General features: G+C 41.7%; 1 protein-coding gene across 1 annotated transcript in view; it reads right to left on the reverse strand.

The window, feature by feature from the left end:
• Positions 1–12,030: 12,030 nt before the first annotated feature.
• Positions 12,031–20,711, reverse strand: part of NDUFS4 (NADH:ubiquinone oxidoreductase subunit S4) — a 68,387-nt gene continuing 59,706 nt past the window's right edge. Inside the window, exons 4-5 of the mRNA XM_006139537.4 lie at positions 16,691–16,764; positions 12,031–12,247 (exon numbers count right to left, since the gene is read on the reverse strand). Coding sequence (XP_006139599.1) covers positions 12,144–12,247; positions 16,691–16,764 — 178 coding nt within the window. The 3' untranslated portion in view covers positions 12,031–12,143. The remainder of the gene's footprint in view (positions 12,248–16,690; positions 16,765–20,711) is intronic.

The raw sequence follows: 20,711 nt of genomic DNA on the forward strand, positions 1-20,711 counted from the left end.
GGAAGGTGCATGACACATGTATCTTCTGAAACTCCAGCCTGTTCCAGCAGCTGCATGCTAGCACCTTTCTCCCTGACTGTGTTGTAGGGGACGCAGCCTACCCTCTGCTCCCCTGGCTTCTGAAGCCCTACACCGGCCATCAAGGAATGTTTTAATGCCAGGGTCGGCTGGGCCCATATTGTGGTGGAGGGTGCCTTTGGGCATCTGATAGGGAGATTCCATTGTCTCTTCAGCTGACTGGACCTTGGCGAGTGGAGTGTCCCCCAAGTGGTAGTGGCGGTTGTCCTCTACAACCTTTGTAAAAGCAAGAGGGAGACGTTCCTGCCGGGGGGAAAAGGGGGGCAGAGATGACATGGCCTTTGACCCGCCATGCATGGTTGCTATTCGGTAGGCCCATCGGAGGCTGCACAAATCTGGGAGGCCCTGAGGAAGAGTTTCTCACAAGGACCCCAGTGACACTTTCCCCTAGGCCTCCCCACAAGGGGCCTGTGCAATGTTCCTCTTTTCCTTTCCTCCCATACCCCTCATTTCCCTGCCCTCTCTTTTCTGCCCTTCTCCCCTCTCCTCCCCTGCACAAACAATAAAGTACACTCTTTGTTTGGAAACAATTGACTCTGTTTTTATTATTGGGGTAAATGTAACTGGGGAGGGACGGGAAGAGACGATGGGAGGTGGAAGGAGGTTGTGAAGGGAAGAGAGGCTTAGGGCTTGGGCTAGGAGTGGGGCCTGTATCAGGTGGTGCCACCATCTCATGTGCAGGGCCCTCCCCGGGGGGTGGGAGTGGCTACCAAGTGATTGATAACCATATGGAAGGCTCTGCAGATGGATCAGCCTTGCTACAGTGCTTCCATCAGGTGTAGAGTTGAAGCTTGCGGGCCTCCTCCAGTTTCTGGTCCTACCAGTCCATGAAATGGCCCCCGGGCAAAAATTATTGCCCACCACTGTCTTAGAGGGAGGCCTTTAGGAAGAAGTGGGAGCCTGAAAAGCCACTACAGGGAATGAGGAACCCATGGGCTTGGTAACTGGAGGCTAGGCCAATTCCAAGGGAAAGAAGGATATAGGGCTTCCCAGGGAAGAGTCTTTCATGGCTGGGAGCTGTGTGCCTATAGCTGAAGAAGGAACAAGTGTCCAGGAGAGGCAAGTGCGAGTGCAGGAGTGTCTCGCCATTTATTGTAGGGAGGTGTTTGCCCAGGAGGAAGGTGCTGGTTTGCATCTGTAATTCCAGGCTGCTCACCTGGAGGGGGAATTGTAGGTCTTAACTACTGGAGGGGGAAAAAAAACCACACGGCTGACTTCTTGAGAATAGAGTCAGGGGTAATAGATAGACCCCCACACACACACACTAGTCTAGACCACCCTGTGGCCATGTGCTTCAGCTAACATTGTTTCTGAACCAATGGAATAAAAATCCTAAGAACCTGTAAATGCCCACGAAAAATTAGAGATGAAAGTAATTTAAATGTCTGACAGGCACCATCATATTGTCACCCACTCCTGGCAGGATGGTTGGAGAGGGGGGAAGGCTCAGGTCAGAGGAGTGTGGGGTGCGATAAAATAGTACCAGTAAGAAATTAAAGTGTGGGGTGTAGTGCGGGGGCTTCAGGGTAGGGGATCTGGATTGGTAGGGCTCATGGCAGGTAGGTATATGAGGGGTTCAGGAGTAGGGGGCAAGGTGTTGGCAGGTGTGGGGGGGCTCAGGGCAGTGGGTGGGGGATGCAGGAGTCAGGGCAGGAGTTGGGTATGTGGGAGGATATCAGGGCAGGGAATTGGGGTGGGGGAGCTTGGAGCTGAGTGTGGCCACCTTGCTGCCCAAGCTGCTCGGATGCTGGATCCCTGGAGCTGGACGGGACAGCGAGCACTTTGCTGGTCAGCAGCCGGTCCCTGACTGCACTGCCCGAGCTCTGGGGCTGGAGCCTGGGTGCGCTGCCCAGGGGCTGTCTGGCATTTGAGCTCATGTGTGCGTGCTGGGGGGACAAGGGCAAAATGGGAGAAATATGCCGCCCATGCCCAGCACTAGCACAGGAATCTCCCCTGTATGGCAGGCAGCAACATCCAGAGCCCCATCCCTAGCACCACACCGGCTTACTTTCATTTTGGGTGAAAATGTTCATGTATTGCCCAAGGGAGGGGGTGAAGAGGCTCCCAGCATAGGGAACAAGGATTACAGAGAAGATTCTGTGATCGGGGTAAATACATTACATGAGTGTAACCCTGCAGAGGGGAGGTATATCTCCATCAGAAACCCTTTCCTCTGGGTTCAGTCACAGCAGACATATCATAGAATACTAGGACTGGAAGGGACCTCGAGAGGTCATCGAGTCCAGTCCCCTGCCCTCATGGCAGGACCAAGTACTGTCTAGACCATCCCTGATAGACATTTATCTAACCTATTCTTAAATATCTCCACAGATGGAGATTCCACAACCTCCGTAGGCAATTTATTCCAGTGTTTAACCACCCTGACAGACAGGAACTTTTTCCTAATGTCCAACCTAAACCTCCCTTACTGCAGTTTAAGTCCTTTGCTTCTTGTTCTATCCTCAGAGGCCAAGATGAACAAGTTTTCTCCCTCTTCCTTATGACACCCTTTTAGATACCTGAAAACTGCTGTCATGTCCCCTTTCAATCTTCTCTTTTCCAAACTAAACAAGCCCAGTTCTTTCATGTTCTCTAGATCTTTAATCATTCTTGTTGCTCGTCTCTGGACCAATTTCTCTACATCTTTCTTGAAATGTGACACCCAGAACTGGACACAATACTCCCAACTGAGGCCTAAGCAGTGCAGAGTAGCGTGGAAGAATGACTTCTTGTGTCTTGCTCACAACACACCTGTTAATGCATCCTAGAATCATGTTGGCTTTTTTTGCAACAGTGTCACACTGTAGACTCATATTTAGCTTGTGGTCCACTATAACCCCTAGATCACTATCTGCCGTACTCCTTCTTAGACAGTCGCTTCCCATTCTGTTTGTGTAAAACTGATTGTTCCTTAGTGGAGCACTTTGCATTTGTCCCTATTAAACTGCATCCTGTTTACCTCAGACAATTTCTTCTTTTGAATTATGACCCTATCCTCCAAAGCAGTTGCAACCCCTCCAAGCTTGCTATCATCTGCAAACTTAATAAGTGTACCCTGTATGCCGATACCTAAATTGTTGATGAAGATATTGAATAGAACCAGTCCCAAAACAGACCCCTACAGAACCCCACTTGTTACTCCTTTCCAGCAGGATTGTGAACCATTAATAACTACTCTCTGGGAACGGTGATCTAGCCAGTTATACACACACCTTATAGTAGTCCCATCTAAGCTGTATTTGCCTAGTTTATTGATATGAATATCATGCGAGACCATATCAAATGCCTTACTAAAGTCTAGGTATACCATATCCACTGCTTCTCCCTTATCCACAAGACTCATTATCCTATCAAAGAAAGCTTTCATATTGGTTTGACATGATTTGTTCTTTACAAATCCATGCTGGCTGTTCCCTATCACCTTATTATCTTCCAAGTGTTTGCAGATGAATATAGATGGGCACTATATTTCTCCTTTCCAGTCTTCTGGACTCTCTCCTGTCTTCCATGATTTTCCAAAGATGATAGCTAACGGCTCAGATAGCTCCTCTATCAGCTCCTTTAGTATTCTAGGATGCATTTCATCAGGCCCTGGTGACTTGCAGACATCTAACTTTTCTAAGTGATTTCTAACTTGTTCTTTTTTTATTTTATCTTCTAAACCTCCCCCCTTCCCACTAGCATTCACTATGTTAGGCATTCCTTTACTTTCAGCAGGAGACAAGGAGTCACCCCCCACAGTGTAGGAGACCAGGCCTTGCACCACCAAGGTTGAGCAGTCTCCTGCCACCACTGCGAGGAGGAAACGTAGGGTAGTGGTGGTTGGAGACTCTCTTCTGAGGGGAATGGAGGCACCCATCTGTCACCCTGACAGCTCATCTCGAGAGGTATGCTGTCTGCCAGGGGCCCGTATCCGAGATGTTACGGAGGCATTGTCGAGGATTATCCGGCCCTCTGACTACTACCCCATGCTACTCATCCACGTGGGCACAAATGATACTGCCAGGTGTGACACTGAGCGGATCAAGTGTGACTACAGGGCTTTGGGATTACGGGTGAAGGAGTTTGGAGCGCAGGTGGTATTCTCTTCTATCCTTCCTGTCAAAGGTAGGGGCCTGGGCAGAGAGAGGTGCATCCTGGAGGTGAATGCCTGGCTGCGACAATGGTGTCGCCAGGAGGGATTCGGCTTCCTTGATCACGGGGTTCTCTTCCAGGAAGGACTGCTTGGCGGAGATGGAGTTCACCTTTCCAGGAGCGGGAAGGCCTTGTTTGGACACAGACTGGCTAACCTTGTGAGGAGGGCTTTAAACTAGGTTTGTTGGGGGCAGGTGAGCAAAGCCCACAGGTAAGTGCTGCATGTGCGGGACTGGGAGATGGGTTGGAAATAGGGGGGACTACGGCCTATAATGGCAAGGAGAAAGGAGGGTCAGGGCACAACAGGGAGGCAAGATCAAATCAGTATCTTAGATGCCTATATACAAATGCGAGAAGTATGGGTAATAAGCAGGAAGAACTGGAATTGCTAACCAATAAATACAACTATGATATCATTGGTATTACAGAAACCTGGTGGGATGGGACGCATGATTGGAATGTTGGTATGGAAGGGTACGGCTTGCTCAGGAAGGACAGACAGGGAAAAAAGGGAGGAGGGGTTGCCTTGTATATTAAAAATGTACACACTTGGACTGAAGTGGAGATGAATGTAGGAGATAGCTGTGTAGAGAGTCTCTGGGTTAAGCTAAATGAAAAGAAAATAAAGTGTTACATAGAAATCACTGAAGTGTTTCCCCTTTTTCTCTTTATACACCACATACAACATGCTAACAACCACATTTGTATTCAGCACACCCTAATTAGCTTAGATTTGTTACCAACTTTTAACAAAAAAATACCACTTACACTTAACTTTGCTGAAAGCCTTACTAGTCTTCTCTAAACTATTATACTATCTGCTAATAGAGACAGCCCCATGGCATACCAAGCTAGATGAGGAACCAGGTAGCTCTTCGAGTTTGTAAGTGTCACAGTTCATCTTGATGAGCACTCCTGATTGAAAAGATTGTGACTTTATCCAGGTAGTTATAGAGTGTTTATCCAGCATATGACAGGCTACCTGTTCAGATCTAGCCTTTTAATTGCTCAAGAAACCCTGGAGCAGACAGTTACATATTGTAGCATGCACAGTTCAGTGAAAAGATGAACTGCATCTTATATAGAGGCAGCTGGAACCAGATTTTCTTCATTGCTTTAGCATCAACTTGGTGCTACAGTCATGTAATCTTGTGCAATATGAGGTCAAATATGAGGAATCATACAGCAAGACCTCTTCTGATGTTGCACTAGCAGGGGCCAATTATTTAAAAGGTGTTTGCTACTTCTAACATTGATTGTTTTTTGTGCATAGTTCTTCCTATGAAACTCCTGTATCCAATTTTATCTTGAGAATGATTTTATGTCCTACATTGCTGTGCTATGAACTTGACAGCCTTTTTACATGGGTTCCAATCTCACTGCATTTGTAACCTCTTTCTGATCACAAAAATTACTACATGGCTGCAGAGTGGGGGACTCAAGCTTGAGCCCCACTGCTCCGTACAGGGTGAAGGAAGAACCCAAGCTTTTATGCTTGAGCTCCAAAGAGCTTCAGAAACTTTAACCTCGAGCCCTGCTGCCCAGACTAGAAACCCTCGAGCATGTACCCCAGCAAGTCTAAGCTATTCCTGGTGACCTCATTAAAATGGGTCCCAACCCACACTTCGAGAACCACTGTTTAGTAAGTATAGCTATGGCTAGGGAGCCAGACACTTTGCAGCCTGTAAAGGTTGAGTTTATTGCACGAACTAGGGGTCCTTAGATTCTTTCATTTCCCTCCCACATAAGTTTCCTGTGTGCTACTCTCCCATGTCAGCTTCTTCAATCTCCCTTCTGGAATGGGTTCCATGCACACCCTTACTGAATCACTTTAAGGCCAGAAGAGACCATCATGACCTCTTGCACATCACAGGTGATAGACTCTCATACATCTGGCTCCTGCAATAGGCCCATGTTGTTTGGCTGAATTACTGGCAGTCCTTGATTTCAAGGTACACAGGATTTACCAATTACTTTATTTTATGTCCTCCATAGCAGAGGCTCTGAGAGGCCCATTTTCCCCTCCTGCCCATGATAGGGGATCTGTGTAATCCACCTGGTTCCTGGTTCTCCCAACCTCTACCAGCAAGGGTTCTATGTACACTCTATGGCTACGTCTACACTGGCATGATTTTCCGGAAATGCTTTAATGGAAAAATTTTCGTTAAAAGCATTTTCGGAAAAGCGCATCTAGATTGGCAGGATGCTTTTCCGCAAAAGCACTTTTTGCGGAAAAGCATCCGTGGCCAATCTAGACGCGCTTTTCTGCAAAAAAGCCCTGATCGCCATTTTTGCGATCGGGGCTTTTTTGCAGAAAACAGTACTGTGCTGTTTACACTGGCCCTCTTGCGCAAATGATTTGCGCAAGAGGGCTTTTGCCCGAACAAGAGCAGCACAGTATTTCCTCAAGAACACTGACGATCTTACATGAGATCGTCAGTGTTCTTGCGGAAATTCAAGCGGCCAGTGTAGACAGCTGGCAAGTTTTCCCACAAAAGCAGATGATTTTGCGGAAAAACTTGCCAGTCTAGACACAGCCTATAAGTCTTCTTCCCCCCAGGATCCTCCAGCCTCCTCCCAACCAAGGGCTCTGTGTGCCACCACATTTTCTCCGTCAACCTCCCTTCTACCAGAGGTTCCATGTGCCTCATTCCCAATGCAAAAGTCTCTGTGGACCCTCTGGCCTCTAATCTCTATAAATAGGCTCTGACCTATTTCTCAATTCTCCTGTTATAACAGGGGCTCTGTTCGCACCCCTTCACTTCCTTTACCATACCAGGAAGGTTGTGCCCCTAGTCGCAAGCTGGGAGGGGTTGCAACTACACTGGAGGATAGGGTCATAATTCAAAATGATCTGGACAAATTGAAGAAATGGTCTGAGGTAAACAGGATGAAGTTTAATAAAGACAAATGCAAAGTGCTCCACTTAGAAAGGAACAATCAGTTTCACACATACAGAATGGGAAGCGACTGTCTAGGAGGGAGTACGGCAGAAAGTGATCTAGGGGTTATAGTGCACCACAAGCTGAGTATAAGTCAGCAGTGTGATGCTGTTGCAAAAAAAGCAAACATGATTCTGGGATTTAACAACAGGTGTGTTGTGAGCAAGACACAAAAAGTCTTTCTTCCGCTCTACTCAGCGCTGGTTAGGCCTCAGTTGGAGCATTGTGTCCCGTTCTGGGCACCACATTTCAAGAAAGATGTGAAGAAATTGGAGAGGGTCCAGAGAAGAGCAACAAGGATACAATTAAAAAAATGAACACATATGAAAAGGACAAATCACATTTCAGAACAGGAGGGGGATGCGGGGGTGGGGGGAGGAAGGAAGGTAAGAGTTATAAGATCAAGAACACATATTCCTGCGCATCCAGAAATAAGCTATGCTATCATGTGCTGAAAGTGTCCATCTGCTATGTACATTGGACAAACATCTCAGACACTTCGCCAAAGGATTAATGCCCACAAAACATATCAGACAAGATCACACAGAAAAAACAGTTTCTTGCCATTTTAACCAGAAAGGACACTCTCTCAATGACTTAACCACCTGCATTCTGCTACAAAGACCTTTTACATCTGCACTTGAAAGGGAATCCGCTGAACTGTCATTCATGTTAAAATTCGACACTCTCCAAAAAGGAATGAACAAACACTCAAGCTATCTTACCCATTACCAAGATAGCTTCCCCAATTATCACCTCTAATACCATTAACTCACAAACATCCCACTCTCCCCACCTCTAATATCATCAATTCACACTTACCTTCCTTCCTTTCCTCCCCTGCATCCCCCTCCTGTTCTGAAATGTGATTTGTCCTTTTCATATGTGTTCATTTTTTTAATTGTATCCTTTGGTATATATGGTTGTGACTATTTTCTTCCACTATTTGATCTGAGGAAGTGGGTCTGGCCCACGAAAGCTCATCATCTAATAAACCATCTTGTTAGTCTTTAAAATGCTACATTGTCCTGCATTTTGCTTCAGCTACCCCAGACTAACACGGCTACATTTCTGTCAGGGTAGTCAAACACTGGAATAAATTGCCCATGGGAAGTTGTGGAATCTCCATCTCTGGATCATAGAATCATAGAATAATAGGACTGGAAGGGACCTCGAGAGGTCATCGAGTCCAGCCCCCCGCCCTCAAGGCAGGACCAAGCTCCGTCTACACCATCCCTGACAGATGTCTATTAAAGAGATTAGATTAGATAAATGTCTATCAGGGATGGTCTAGACAGTACTTGGTCCTGCCATGGGGGCCGGGGAACTGGACTCTATGACCTCTCGAGGTCCCTTCCAGTCCTAGTATTCTAGGATTTCCTCCTCTATTCAGACCTTTCCTTAATGCCAGGTACTCTTTGTTCCCACACCCCAATCTCTCCCCCAATCAGCAGTCAGAGTGCCCTATTCCCCAGCCCTCTCACTAGGATCCCACATTCTGTTCCACATGGTGGGACTCTGTGGACACTTCCATTCCCTGGCTCCTCCAAAAGCCATTCTTCAATTTTCGGGCTGGGTGCTAAGTTAGTCAGGGTGTCAATATGTAGTGCTCTATTTCAAGGATGAGCAGAGATCAGATAGGAGTATTGTTATGCTGAAAGGTATTAATGGGTACCATGAACAAGTCTGATCTACTGACCGTTGTAGAGGTGCCTGAGATTAAGACTTTGCTAAGAGCAAGCAGGGGCCTTGTCTGTCCCTCCCATTTTCCTTCTTTTCATTACTTTCTCTACCCCCCTCCCCCCAACCTTGTTCTGGGCTTTGATGCTTAAAATAGCCACATATATTTTTGAACTGATCAAATGTGGCATTGAAAATGTATTGCTTTACATACTGAGAAACGCTACTGAGTGTAAAGAGTGGTGCAACAGGGAAGAGGGTTGGGGTTGGATCTGGCCCCTGAGGCTGAGAGTTCCCCTCCCCCAGCATTGGGGAGCCCATGCTAGTGCTCCAACTCTTCCCCTGCTTTAAGGCTGGAGCACACAAATCTACTAGCTCGGACCCCTCTGGTGTGTGAGGAATGTGGGGAGCAGGGACTTCCCTACACCCCCCAAATTTTCCCAACACTCCTCCTTCCCCCCAGTTTTGTGAACTATGGTGCCATACAGATACAGCCCACCTTCACCCTCACGGTTTCATCCCTCTTCGGCCCAACACCCCAACATTCCCCCAATTTCAATTCCTGGGGAGGCTACTGGTGGGAAGTATCTTTCTCCTCAGTCAGGAGCCACATCAATGAGGGCTTGTTTGGGTTTTTTGCTTCTCATTTGTGTATGGTTCCCACACTGATTTTTCTCTAGGTCAGCAGCCCCCAACCCTAAAAAGGTCCCCCACCCCTGCAACAGGGGCAGGTTCAGCTAATAACTGTCTCTGACCAATGTCTTTATTAGTCTGATAACTTTTAATGATTTGCAACCATGTGCAGGAAAAGAAAAGAGGGAATGCGACTGAAGAAAGTGAATAAGATCTGGGTATTGAGGATGACGGAAGACTTCATCAAAACCAGCTGTCTTTGTACAACAGGGTAGTAATAGGGGAGAAAAATGCTAACGCGGCAAAGAATCATACAGTTAATCTAGTCAGAATGGGTCTTCAAAAATGGATTAGTTTGAAGCATTTGTTTCATCTCAAGTAATTTTTCTGTCACACCCTGGGGGGGAAAAAGCAATCCTATTTAAACCAGACTAATTACAAGCAGCTAAGATTAAGATTCAACAACTCTCTTATTTGTATTTGACAATATTATGTCTTATGGAGCCAGATTTTCAAAAGGTATTTAAAGATGCGGGTAGGCCTCTAGTAGGATTTTCAAAACCACCAGAACAGGTTAGAAATCAATGGGAATTAGGTGTCTAGATTATTCTGAAAACCTCCCTAAGTGCCAATTTGCATATTTTAGCTCCAAAACTGTCTTTAAAACATTTAGCCCCTGGTGGTTAAAGAGTACTGACAAGGGTTAAGTGGAAGTCCCAGGTCCAGTGTATGGAGATTGGATCTTGCTGTTCATGGTTTGTGAAAGGAAACAAAGGTGCCATCGGATAGATTTTATTATCAGTGTCTCCTTGGTGGAGTAGTGATAGAGATGTAGCCATGTTAGTCTGGTCTAGCTGAAACAAAAGACAGGTCAATGCGGCACTTTAAAGACTAACAAGATGGTTTATTAGGTGATGAGCTTTCATGGACCAGACCCACTTCCTCAGATCAATTTGTGGAAGAAAATTGGCATGACCATATATACCAAAGTGATACAAACAAAAGTGAACACATAAAATTGACAAATGAGATTTTAGAACGGGGGGGGGGGGGGGGGGGGGAGGGGGAAGAGGGGGAAAGGTTAGTGTCTGTGAGGTAATGATATTAGGGGTAATAATTGGGAAAGGATAGAGTATGCTAGTCTGGTTGAAATATTATAGAATAACAGGATTATAAAGGCATCTCAAGAGGTCATCTAGTCCAGTCCCCAGCACTGACAGCAGGACCAAGCAGTGATGCAACAGAATCTACGCTGTTCAAAACTCCAGTTTGATACGCTTGAGGTTTCCTGAGCAAATCAGATGCCCCATGCATCACAGCAATAGAAAGATGATGAGCGAGAGTGTTGATGGAACGGAAGTTCTTTTTGTGATTGGAAGGCAGGAAGATCAGCCAGCTGATTGATTACACTGAAACTGGGTTAAAAAAAACCAATGGTTCAAATGTCAGTAAGCACACTGGAACAATTGTGTGAATTGGGACATTACAAGAATATCATAGAATCTGAGTAACCCTAGATATTTGGTTACGTTTTCTTTTTGTCAGTGGCCAATGGATTGCAGTTGCACCATTTTGAGGTGTCTTGCCCTTTAAATACCTGCCACCATCTAAAACATGGAACTTGTCTAAACATTCCTTTGTGGGACTCTGGAAACATTATTTGTTGTACAAAAGTTTTATACCAACATTTAAGTCTCATCAGTGACTATCTGCTGATGTCTCAACTTGTCAATTACAAAATTACTGAAAAATAAAAAAGGGTAAAAAAGACTGGTAACTCCCAGACTACAAATATAGTTTTCTACATAACATACATTCTAATGTGACAAAGATGAGTTAGATATTTTAGCATTAAGGTTGATGAAACATCTCTAGTATTTTTATGGTATCTTAAGTTCCAGTAAGTGTTTGCTTTTCATATCATTAAAAGTAAAAGTTAGAGGAGTGAGAAAATATGTATAATCTGCATGTATTTAGTATTACAAGAGCACCTCATATTTGATTTAGTTTGTAAGTATGAATTAAGTACTAAAAATAATACTAATCTCTATCTTTTAAACAGCAGCTCAAGTTCATGGGAACATGCAATTTTTTTTTTAAACACAAGCATACAATGCTTGCTTGTTACTCAGATTATTAATGTTTCTAGGAAGTCATATTTACAGCATAGCATTAATTTGGACTGAAACGAGCTTATAGTACATGCAGTTCCACCAAAGTTTAAATAAGCATATACTGACATTTGCGTGCCATGCCAGGCTGTCAGACTGGTGAATTTCTCCTGTACATGACAACAACAAAAACAGAGGAGTTCCTATTAACAGAGTATCTACATAAAAGGGTGGCCATTTTAAACAACTTACTGAACTACAAAATTACTATGAAAGGCAAGCCACAATCCTTAATGTTGCAGCTGATTTGAAATATTCCTTTTAATAGATTCCAAGTACAGCAATTTCCTAGAGGTATGAACACCCCAAATCTCCTCTCTATATAGGGAAGTCTGTAACAGGTTCCATTGGAGACATCAAAAACATTTTAAATAGACACCACAAGATGCATCTGTAGTTTAAAGGTCAAATTTATTAGGAGATTAAGAGATGTATTATACATGGACTATAAATATAGTACAGCTGACTTTATTCACAGTCAGACAGAGAGATAGCCAATGCCAACCTATTTCGTGGACACCCTTGTTCTTTTGTTCCAAGAAAAGTTTGCACCATAAGACTTGGATTTAGGCTTTGGAATCCTCCTCTCTTGAACATCATAGCTCCAGCCTGGGGAAAAACATGCAGAGAATTCTAAACAATACACACCGCATATAACATGGAGCAAATGAACAAAGAATTAAAAAACTTTAAAATTGAACAGAAAAGAAATATAAACACTCTGATATATAATATGCACGTACTTAGTAGGTTTTCGTAATCAGCAGAAGAAAATGAGACTATCACACAGAGAAGCCCTAAATGTGCCCTATGCTCTGGTCTCAGGTTTGTCAGATCTCAGATACTGAATACTTCAACTTTCACAGCTCCCTTGGACATTATTTCAAAAAAGTTATCAATAAATGGTGGGAAAGCACAAAAGGGAGCATTGACTGTGAGGTATACAGTCCCATAAAGTCATGGGCCCACATCTCTGTATTTGTCAGACCAAAGCTCTGGGAATGTATGTGCCCTTTGAGAGAGGCTGGAGGGGGATTCAGCAAGAGGGGAAATGAAAACTTTGGGAGGGAGAGACAGACAGGGTGATGTGGAAAAGATAAAAGACTTTGGAAAGAGGATAGGAGAGAATCTGGAAAGAAGGGAGACCTTGCAAGACAAAGGAAAAAGAGCGATGAAAAACTAGAAAACAGGTGGTAGAAAACAAGAATAAGTAATCAAAGTTAAGTAGAAAAAAATGAAAAAAAAAGTATACACAAAGAGTATATAAAATGGGGTAAGAGAGGGGAATAAAACATTAGAAGATGAGTATTATGACAATTATACAAGGGAAATGCTAAAAAGGTCAGAAAATTAGAGAGGACACAATATTGTTCCTGTAAATCAATACAGAAATTAGGTACAGCCTCCAGGTATCTTTCATGGAAAGTTGCCCACAAAAGGCAGGGTATTATGTTTCGGCTCCCTCTCTGCAATATGATTTCACTCAGTCATTAAAACAGTTGAAAGACTTTCGATTTTTAAGTTAGAAATTTACAGAAGCACAACTTTGACAGATGCCAATGAAAGGATAAATTTCCTCCTTTATTAAAAAAAGAAAATAAAAAAGGCAAAATACTAACATATATGTCTAAACCTTTTTAACATTGACAATATGGAAGTATTAATGTATACATTCTGGCTGAATTCAGTTAGCTTTGTGCCGTTCTTGCGCAAACTCCTGGGAGTTTTGCATTTGCTCTGTGCATCTCTTATCTTATATGTAAGATATGTTTGAGATGTGCAGTCACATTCACAAATACTTATAGAGAACAGATATTACTGAGTCTCAAAGTTTTTCCATGCAGAACCAAAACTAGTGTTCAAACCAACAATTTTCTATATCACATACTGATTAGAGCATTCAAAAAAGTATTCTGTATATCTGAAGTAGGAGTACTAAATAATGTGGCAATCGCTCAAGGAAATTAAATTATAAAATTGAGTACATAGTCAGTTCCTAGTTTCATACCCTCACATTAGGGATGTTAAAAATCATGTAATATGGTAATAGTGTAACCTCTAAACATCTTATCAGTTATATGTGCTGGGGGCTCTGCGGTACAAAGCTTAGTTTTATACTACTGCAGAGCCCACAGTGAATCTCCAGGGGAGTGAGGCTGGCAGCCCCTGCTGGCCCAGCTCCCGGGGAAGAGGTTTCACTGCCACAGCGAAGCCACCTCCTTGGGAGCAGAACCGGCTGCCAGCGCCGATCCTGAGGAGATAGCTTCACTGCTGCAGGAAAGCCTCCTCCTCCTCGAAAGTGGAGCAGGTAGCTCTTACCCATCTGGCTCCCAGGGAAGAGGCTTTGCTGCCCTGCTAAAATAAAGCCACCTCCCCAGGAGCCAGCTGAGTTTAACCGATACCATTAACCAATAAGCACCAGGTTGTTGATTAAACAGTTAATTGGTTAAACGCCAACATCCCTAATATATATATACACATACACATGCACACGTACACCCCCCCCCCCTTCTCCAGAGGGATAACGTGAGTTTCAAAATCTGTCTGTTTTAAGATCCTCAGTTACATAAGGTCTGAAGAAAGGTAAGGGCTACACATGAAATTGCATCAATTTAACTAAAGGTGCGATGTTAAATCAAGTAACTTAAGCCAGTACAAACATCTGTGTAGATACTGTATGTTGATTTAACCCTAGTTTATATTGATTTTACGGTCATTGGGAAGTATTCTAGTACAAACCAAACTGGTATTAAACAGATAAATACGTTCACACAGAGGTTTGCACTTAAAAACCCCCCATATTTCTAATTAAACTGGTGCAGGTTCTGTGGTCAGATACTTTATGTCTTGAACTTGCAATCCCCTACATGCTACTAAAGACTGAATTTGCCACTGAGTCACCAATAAGGTAAATTAGCAGGCACAGTGCCCTCACACTGAGCAGAAGTAAATGTCAGGCACCATACTCAAGTCTACAGATTAAAAGGACAGGTGGTAAATGGAGACTAGGTATGTTCAATGAGATGGATTTAAGCCTGACGTTCATGCCAACAAGATGATCAACTATGTGTTCACCTCTTAGGTCATTCACCTATTAAGCTAAAAAGCTATTAGCAAAACAGAAGCATCATCATTATGGCAGTTCTGAGTTCTCCTGTATTTCCCACTTTTCTCCAGTATTAGCAGCACTACACACAATGTGCAGGATCAAGCTCTTGAGGGAGATGAAGACACAGTGATGACTTTGAAAACTATTGTGTATCCTATGAAAACAGGCAGATTTTGGGTGTGTGCGCGTGTGTAATTAATTCAGTTTATTTTAAATTCAACTGAGAACACTCTTAATTCAGAAATATGTTGAGCAGGGAAAGATTAGGCAAGTTTGTGGTTTAATACCCTAGCCTTTCAGCCCTGGAGATGCAAGTTAGGACCTGTACTGATAGGAATTACATGAAAATCTTTTTACTGGGCTTCTCCTAGTTCTATGCATGTGTGCACACATCATAAATACCACATAATTTGGCACAATCTGATTTGACTGGCACTCGCTACTCATGAGGTGCCTAGGATTGAAATAGTAAACATTTGTAAGCCAAGATGAAGTTCACTGACAGAGCTGTGTGGAAAAGCTTGTGGCCTACATTATGCATGATTTTAAGCCAGTGCTGTTAGCTCTTCTCTTCAAGTACCAAATATCATGCCAAATTTTTTAAGAAACAGATAAAGAAACATATGGGGGCATTTAAATCAGTACATGAAAGGGGCTGTCAAAATTGGCATGATATACCCTCTCTTTAAAATCTAGAATACAAAGATGCTAAATGAGTGAACAGTTCAGAATGTATTCTGAAGAATATATAAATTGAAATAAATAAATAATCCTCCAACCCCCATTCTTTGCTAGTTCAAAAAATGTTTTCCATTGCTGGAATAAAGGAGCCCATTCCTTGTGAAACAGGTTTATGCAGTTGCAAAGGATATGGTTAGAAAAATGTCTGAAAAGTTATTTAGCAGACTGTACCCTGCTTACTGTATATTTAGGTTCAAATGCCCTGTAAGAAAATTTAAGTCCAAATCCTTCAGAGACTTAGGCATGTACTTATCTTAAGGCATATGAGTAGTCCATTAGACTGCTACATCAAAATGAAAAAATACTACTACTAATATACATGCATTTCTAAGACCTAACTGATGCAAACTGCCTCACCAATAAGATGAACTGAGCCTCTGAATATCATGGGAAAATAAGCATCTCAAAGATAGGGAGGCTGAGGGAGAGAAGTTAAGTTACTTGCACCAGGTCAAACACAGAGTCAAGGAATAGAACACTGATCACATGCTATCAAATCCTATATCCTAAAGGCATATACAACAACCAAATGTTTTCAGGGCTGTTACCAACTATGGAGTAACTACACAATTAAAGAGGGATTTTTTAAATTACAGGTTGGACCTCCCTCATCCGACAGCCTCGGCACCTGACTGGTCCTGACGAGGGTGTTTGCCAGACCAGAGGACATCCATCCCAAAATGGTCTGTGCTGAACTCCTGCCCCTTGCTTGGGCTCCAGCCCAGCACTGCTGCTGCCTGCCCTGCTGTGACTCCTCAGGCTAGAGCTCCCTTGCTGTCAGACCTTGAGCTCTGTGGCTATGGCCAGAGCTCCGCAGCTGCTGCTAGATCCCAAGTGCCGCAGCCGCTGCTAGACTCCAAGTTCCACAGCCAGGGCTGGAGCTCCTTGGCTGCAGCCAGGATCAGAACTCCACAGCTCCTGCCCACCTCCAGTCACATGGCTCCCAGCCCCACAGCTCAATCTCTCTATACCTGAGCTCTGAGATCCAGACCACGGATGTTGCTGTACCAGAGTGTCCCAGTTAAGGGAAGGTGCAATCTGTACTTAATTACCAACATTAAAACTGGTACTTAAAGGACATAACCTCCAACACTAATGTTTACTTTATTAAATATAGCTCATCTTCCCAAGTGAAAAGTTATCTAAACAAAATGGACTCAAAACGCAAATACTGCCATGACCTAGAATTTTCAAATACATACCATTTTTTTCAGCAAAGGCAATTGCATCTTCTTTAGTAGAGAAAGTTAGAACCATGTTGGATAAAGGATCAGCACTGTAAGAAGTGAGACATAAAATATTTATATAAATTTGAAGTATATAATTAAGTATTGTATAGTGATACTTACATCTCAAGGTCTAAATCTAATATCATCATATGCACACCTTTTTAAGGACATCATATAGAAAATACATCATTCCCAAGTAAATCTGAACCACCCAGAGTCCTAAGTTAGGATTTAATTTCACTATTAAATTTTTTTTCCTTGTGAAGATTTATCTCCGAATTTCAAACAATCTGCATTAAACCTTTCATTCCCCTCCAGAAACTGATATTTTAAAATTTTAGGTAACGAAGTACATGCCTAAGTACTTCCCAATCACATCAACAACCAGTGCTTTATGACAACCTTTTAATTCTAAAACTGTTTGAAAAAACAAGAAAATGTTTGAGGGTTTGGAAAAGTGAAAATTTAAATGCTGAACAATGTAAGAAGACCAGGAGATTGGTTTTATCCTAACTGCTTTGTGAATCTATATTCTTGCAGGAAAAAAAGCAGGACTTCAAAGCAAGTAGGCCAGGAATATTTAGAGAATACCTGAGGAAATCATGACTTTAGAACAGCCTGACAACTGACATTTATATTTGTGACAACCTCCACATCTGCTAGTGTTTCCAGAGCAGCATTTAAACGCAACAGAAGCCATCTCTACCCTAATAAAATGAGCCCAGAAGCTCTAAGAGCTAAATGAGAAGAGTTCAGAAGCCCAACAACATAAACCAATTGTTACTTGTAAATCAATCTCATTTTAGTATCATTTCTGAAGGTCAAAGTGGCAAAATGGTTTTTTTAAATAATTAGATCCAGCCTTCATATAAACTATAGTTCCACTTAGTATCTATAAAAATTTCACTTCGAGCACTGAAGACTTTTTATGAGAGGGTTAAAGCTATATGGTAATTGTAAATTTAATATCATTTCCTATGAAGAAAACTGGGGAAACACTACAGTACTGGAACAGAACTATAATGGGCATTTCTTCTTGGCTGTTTGTCCTAGAAGTCATAAGGATAGATGAAGAGGAAAAGCAATTCCAAAGATGTGACTCTCTCCAATAAAAAAGAAAGCCTCTCAAATAAAAAAAACAAACAAACAAAACCAATCCATAACTCCAGTGCAGAAAAGAGTCAACATAATTTTACCCAGTGGGCAAATCGTTGCAGATAGGATCCACCAGTGAACCAACATCTTACTTCTTAGAGGAAACTGAAGACAGGAAACACACTTTCCACCTGCCACCAAGATAAGGACTTCTCATAAAAAGGCAATGAAGGGAGTTAAAAACTGAAAGATACTAGTTCAAGGTACTACCATTAAGTATATTAAGGGACCAAATGATGTACCTTTGATCTTCATTATCTTCTTCTGTGACATAGACCCTACCCTCTATAATGAAGTAGCAAACAGAGGAATAAAATCACATCTGGATAACAAAACACTGAAGCTTGCTTAGTACTATGGGATGGAGGACACACAAAGCAAACTGCCTACTGATCTCTATTTATACCAGCATGTATCTTCAAAGAAGTTGTTCACTCTATATAAAGGCACAACTGCTATTCCCCCCTTATGTAAATTGGCTATTACCATAATCAGAGTGCTGAAGATCAGGGAGCAGATGTTAGAGATTATACGAGAGGGCATGATATTGCCAAAGACCTCAGAAGATTATTATTAATATGCAATTCTAAATGGACTACTATTATACTATATGAGCACTCCCAATGATTTACATGTAAGAAGTCACCACTAAGAGAAACACAGCTCTCCTCTAGCTCCTCCATTGCAGCTTTTTATTAGAAGGATCTTACTCTAAGAAGAGTCAAGAGAGTCCATTCATCTATAAAGAAAACATCTGAATCAACATGTAAACCTGCCAACTTGTCTCTGGGTCAATTTAATCTGGTATAAAATGGTTGCACAGCTGGATGATGTCCACTGAAAAAATTACCCAAGAAAAATCAAAGGCAAGCATGAAGAAAAGGAGAGTGAAAATCAGAGATCAGAGCAAATGAAAGAAATGAGAGGAAGAGATAATGGTAACTATTCCAGAGCATGGCATGGCAGATACCATCACCAATACATCATTCATGGAGGACTCCAGTATGAAAAGATGGGAATCACAGATGTTTAATGCAAAATACTTGCACTGATAGCCACTTTGCAGGAAATAAAGAAAGAGCTGAAGAAAATAAAATCTTAGTTTATTTTTTCCAATGGAAGAAATATCTACCTACCAACTAGCAGCACACCCTTAGTTATCAGAGTTCAATACAAAGATTAATAGATATAAAGCTAATTTATGTAGTCTTTGACCACATTGTGTTTACACCTCATTAAGTTTCCATGCATCTGATAAAGTGGTTTTTAGTCATGCAAGCTTATGCCCTAATAAATCTGTTCATTTTTAAGGTGTCACAGGACTCCTCATTGTTTTACGCAATGTTCAAGACAAAAAAATTGGGTAAATTTCCTTTGAGTTACCTACTGCTTGTGTACACAGAACAGCTACTCCTGAATAACTATTTCTAAATAATTCCATGTGGGAACATACATTCTAAAATAAAATGGTCTTTTTTAAAATTAGCTTTAACCTTTTGAACTGGAGTAAGGTAAACAAGAAATAAGCACTCTTATTTTACAGAAGAATGTCCACATGGTGTTATTCAGACTGTTAAAGTAGAATTGCTCTCTCACTTTAAATTCATTCTTCATCTTATTCTGGAATAAAACTTTCATGTGTAGACAAGCCCTTGGTAACACCACTAATTCTTTCCGAGTTAACTAATTTCTTTTTTTGTTAATTTAAAAAGTTACCTTTTTGTCTAAAATCAAGCAAAATTTCACCCAGAAAAAGAATTTGAGAAAAGCTGAAAAGTAAGTTCAAACTCAACCTTAACTAAAGCAGGGGTCACTGGCTATTGTGCCAGTGTTTCTTTACAGATACAGATAGAAATAAAGAACTTATTTTAACTGTTAGATATTTGGTGAGGGGAGAATAAGATTTGGATAGAGGAAAAATGGTGACACAGCCTCTCTCTTCTAAACTACCTGTTTAAAAGCATTTTGTTTATGATATTCCATTAAACAATAGCTGTTATATACAGCACAGAAATCAGCCAAACAATATTTTTATTATATGATAATTACATTATTATTACAGCTTGATTAGTCTTAAAAAAGATTTTAAGGTATTAAAGATCAACAAGTAAAACAAAACAAAACAAAACAAAACCATGGGGCTTAAGGGAAGCTGTTTAAGATGGCAAATCATTAACAGAATACATTCATAGGCTTAAAGTTTCCAAAGCATTTGTATTAAAATATTCTGGTTTGTAGTCATTCTCTCCTTATCCTACTAGCTAAGAGCTCACTTCTGAATTCAATATTTTCCCTGCAACACTTGGCATGAGGGAGCTGACATAATGTTGGTTGTATCAACTATTGGACAGGAAATGGAACATAGAAAACAGACCTGAGTTTAGGATTAATTCTTAGTCTGTTTTAAAATTCAGTTGTTTTTAAAATTAAGCAAATATTTTGTGATTGGATAAAATAAACAATCAACACCACTTCAGTTTCAAGTTGTTTTTTTATACAAAAAGGCCAAAGGTAATTAATGGTTTGGTTTTAGCTGCTTTGGTGTTAAGATCTAAAGTAACATAAAATAATTGCTAGGTGAAACTTTGAAAAGAGCACAGTCCACATTAATGTTTGAAAAAAATTCTGGAATGGTAAAGATATTAAAAGTTTTTGATGACAACGTTAGTGCCAGCTTTCCAGAACATGTCTATAGCAAACAATATTTCAGCATCTTTACAATGATATTAGAAGAAGTGTGCTAAATTCTCATAATTTATGAAAATTGATACCACTGGTTAAAATGCCTATGAAATGCTCTAAAAATTCTACAGGATCAAAACAGGGACAAGACTATTTA

The sequence above is a fragment of the Pelodiscus sinensis genome, chromosome 6 (assembly GCF_049634645.1).
Source record: "Pelodiscus sinensis isolate JC-2024 chromosome 6, ASM4963464v1, whole genome shotgun sequence".
Classification (NCBI taxonomy): Eukaryota; Metazoa; Chordata; order Testudines; family Trionychidae; genus Pelodiscus; species Pelodiscus sinensis.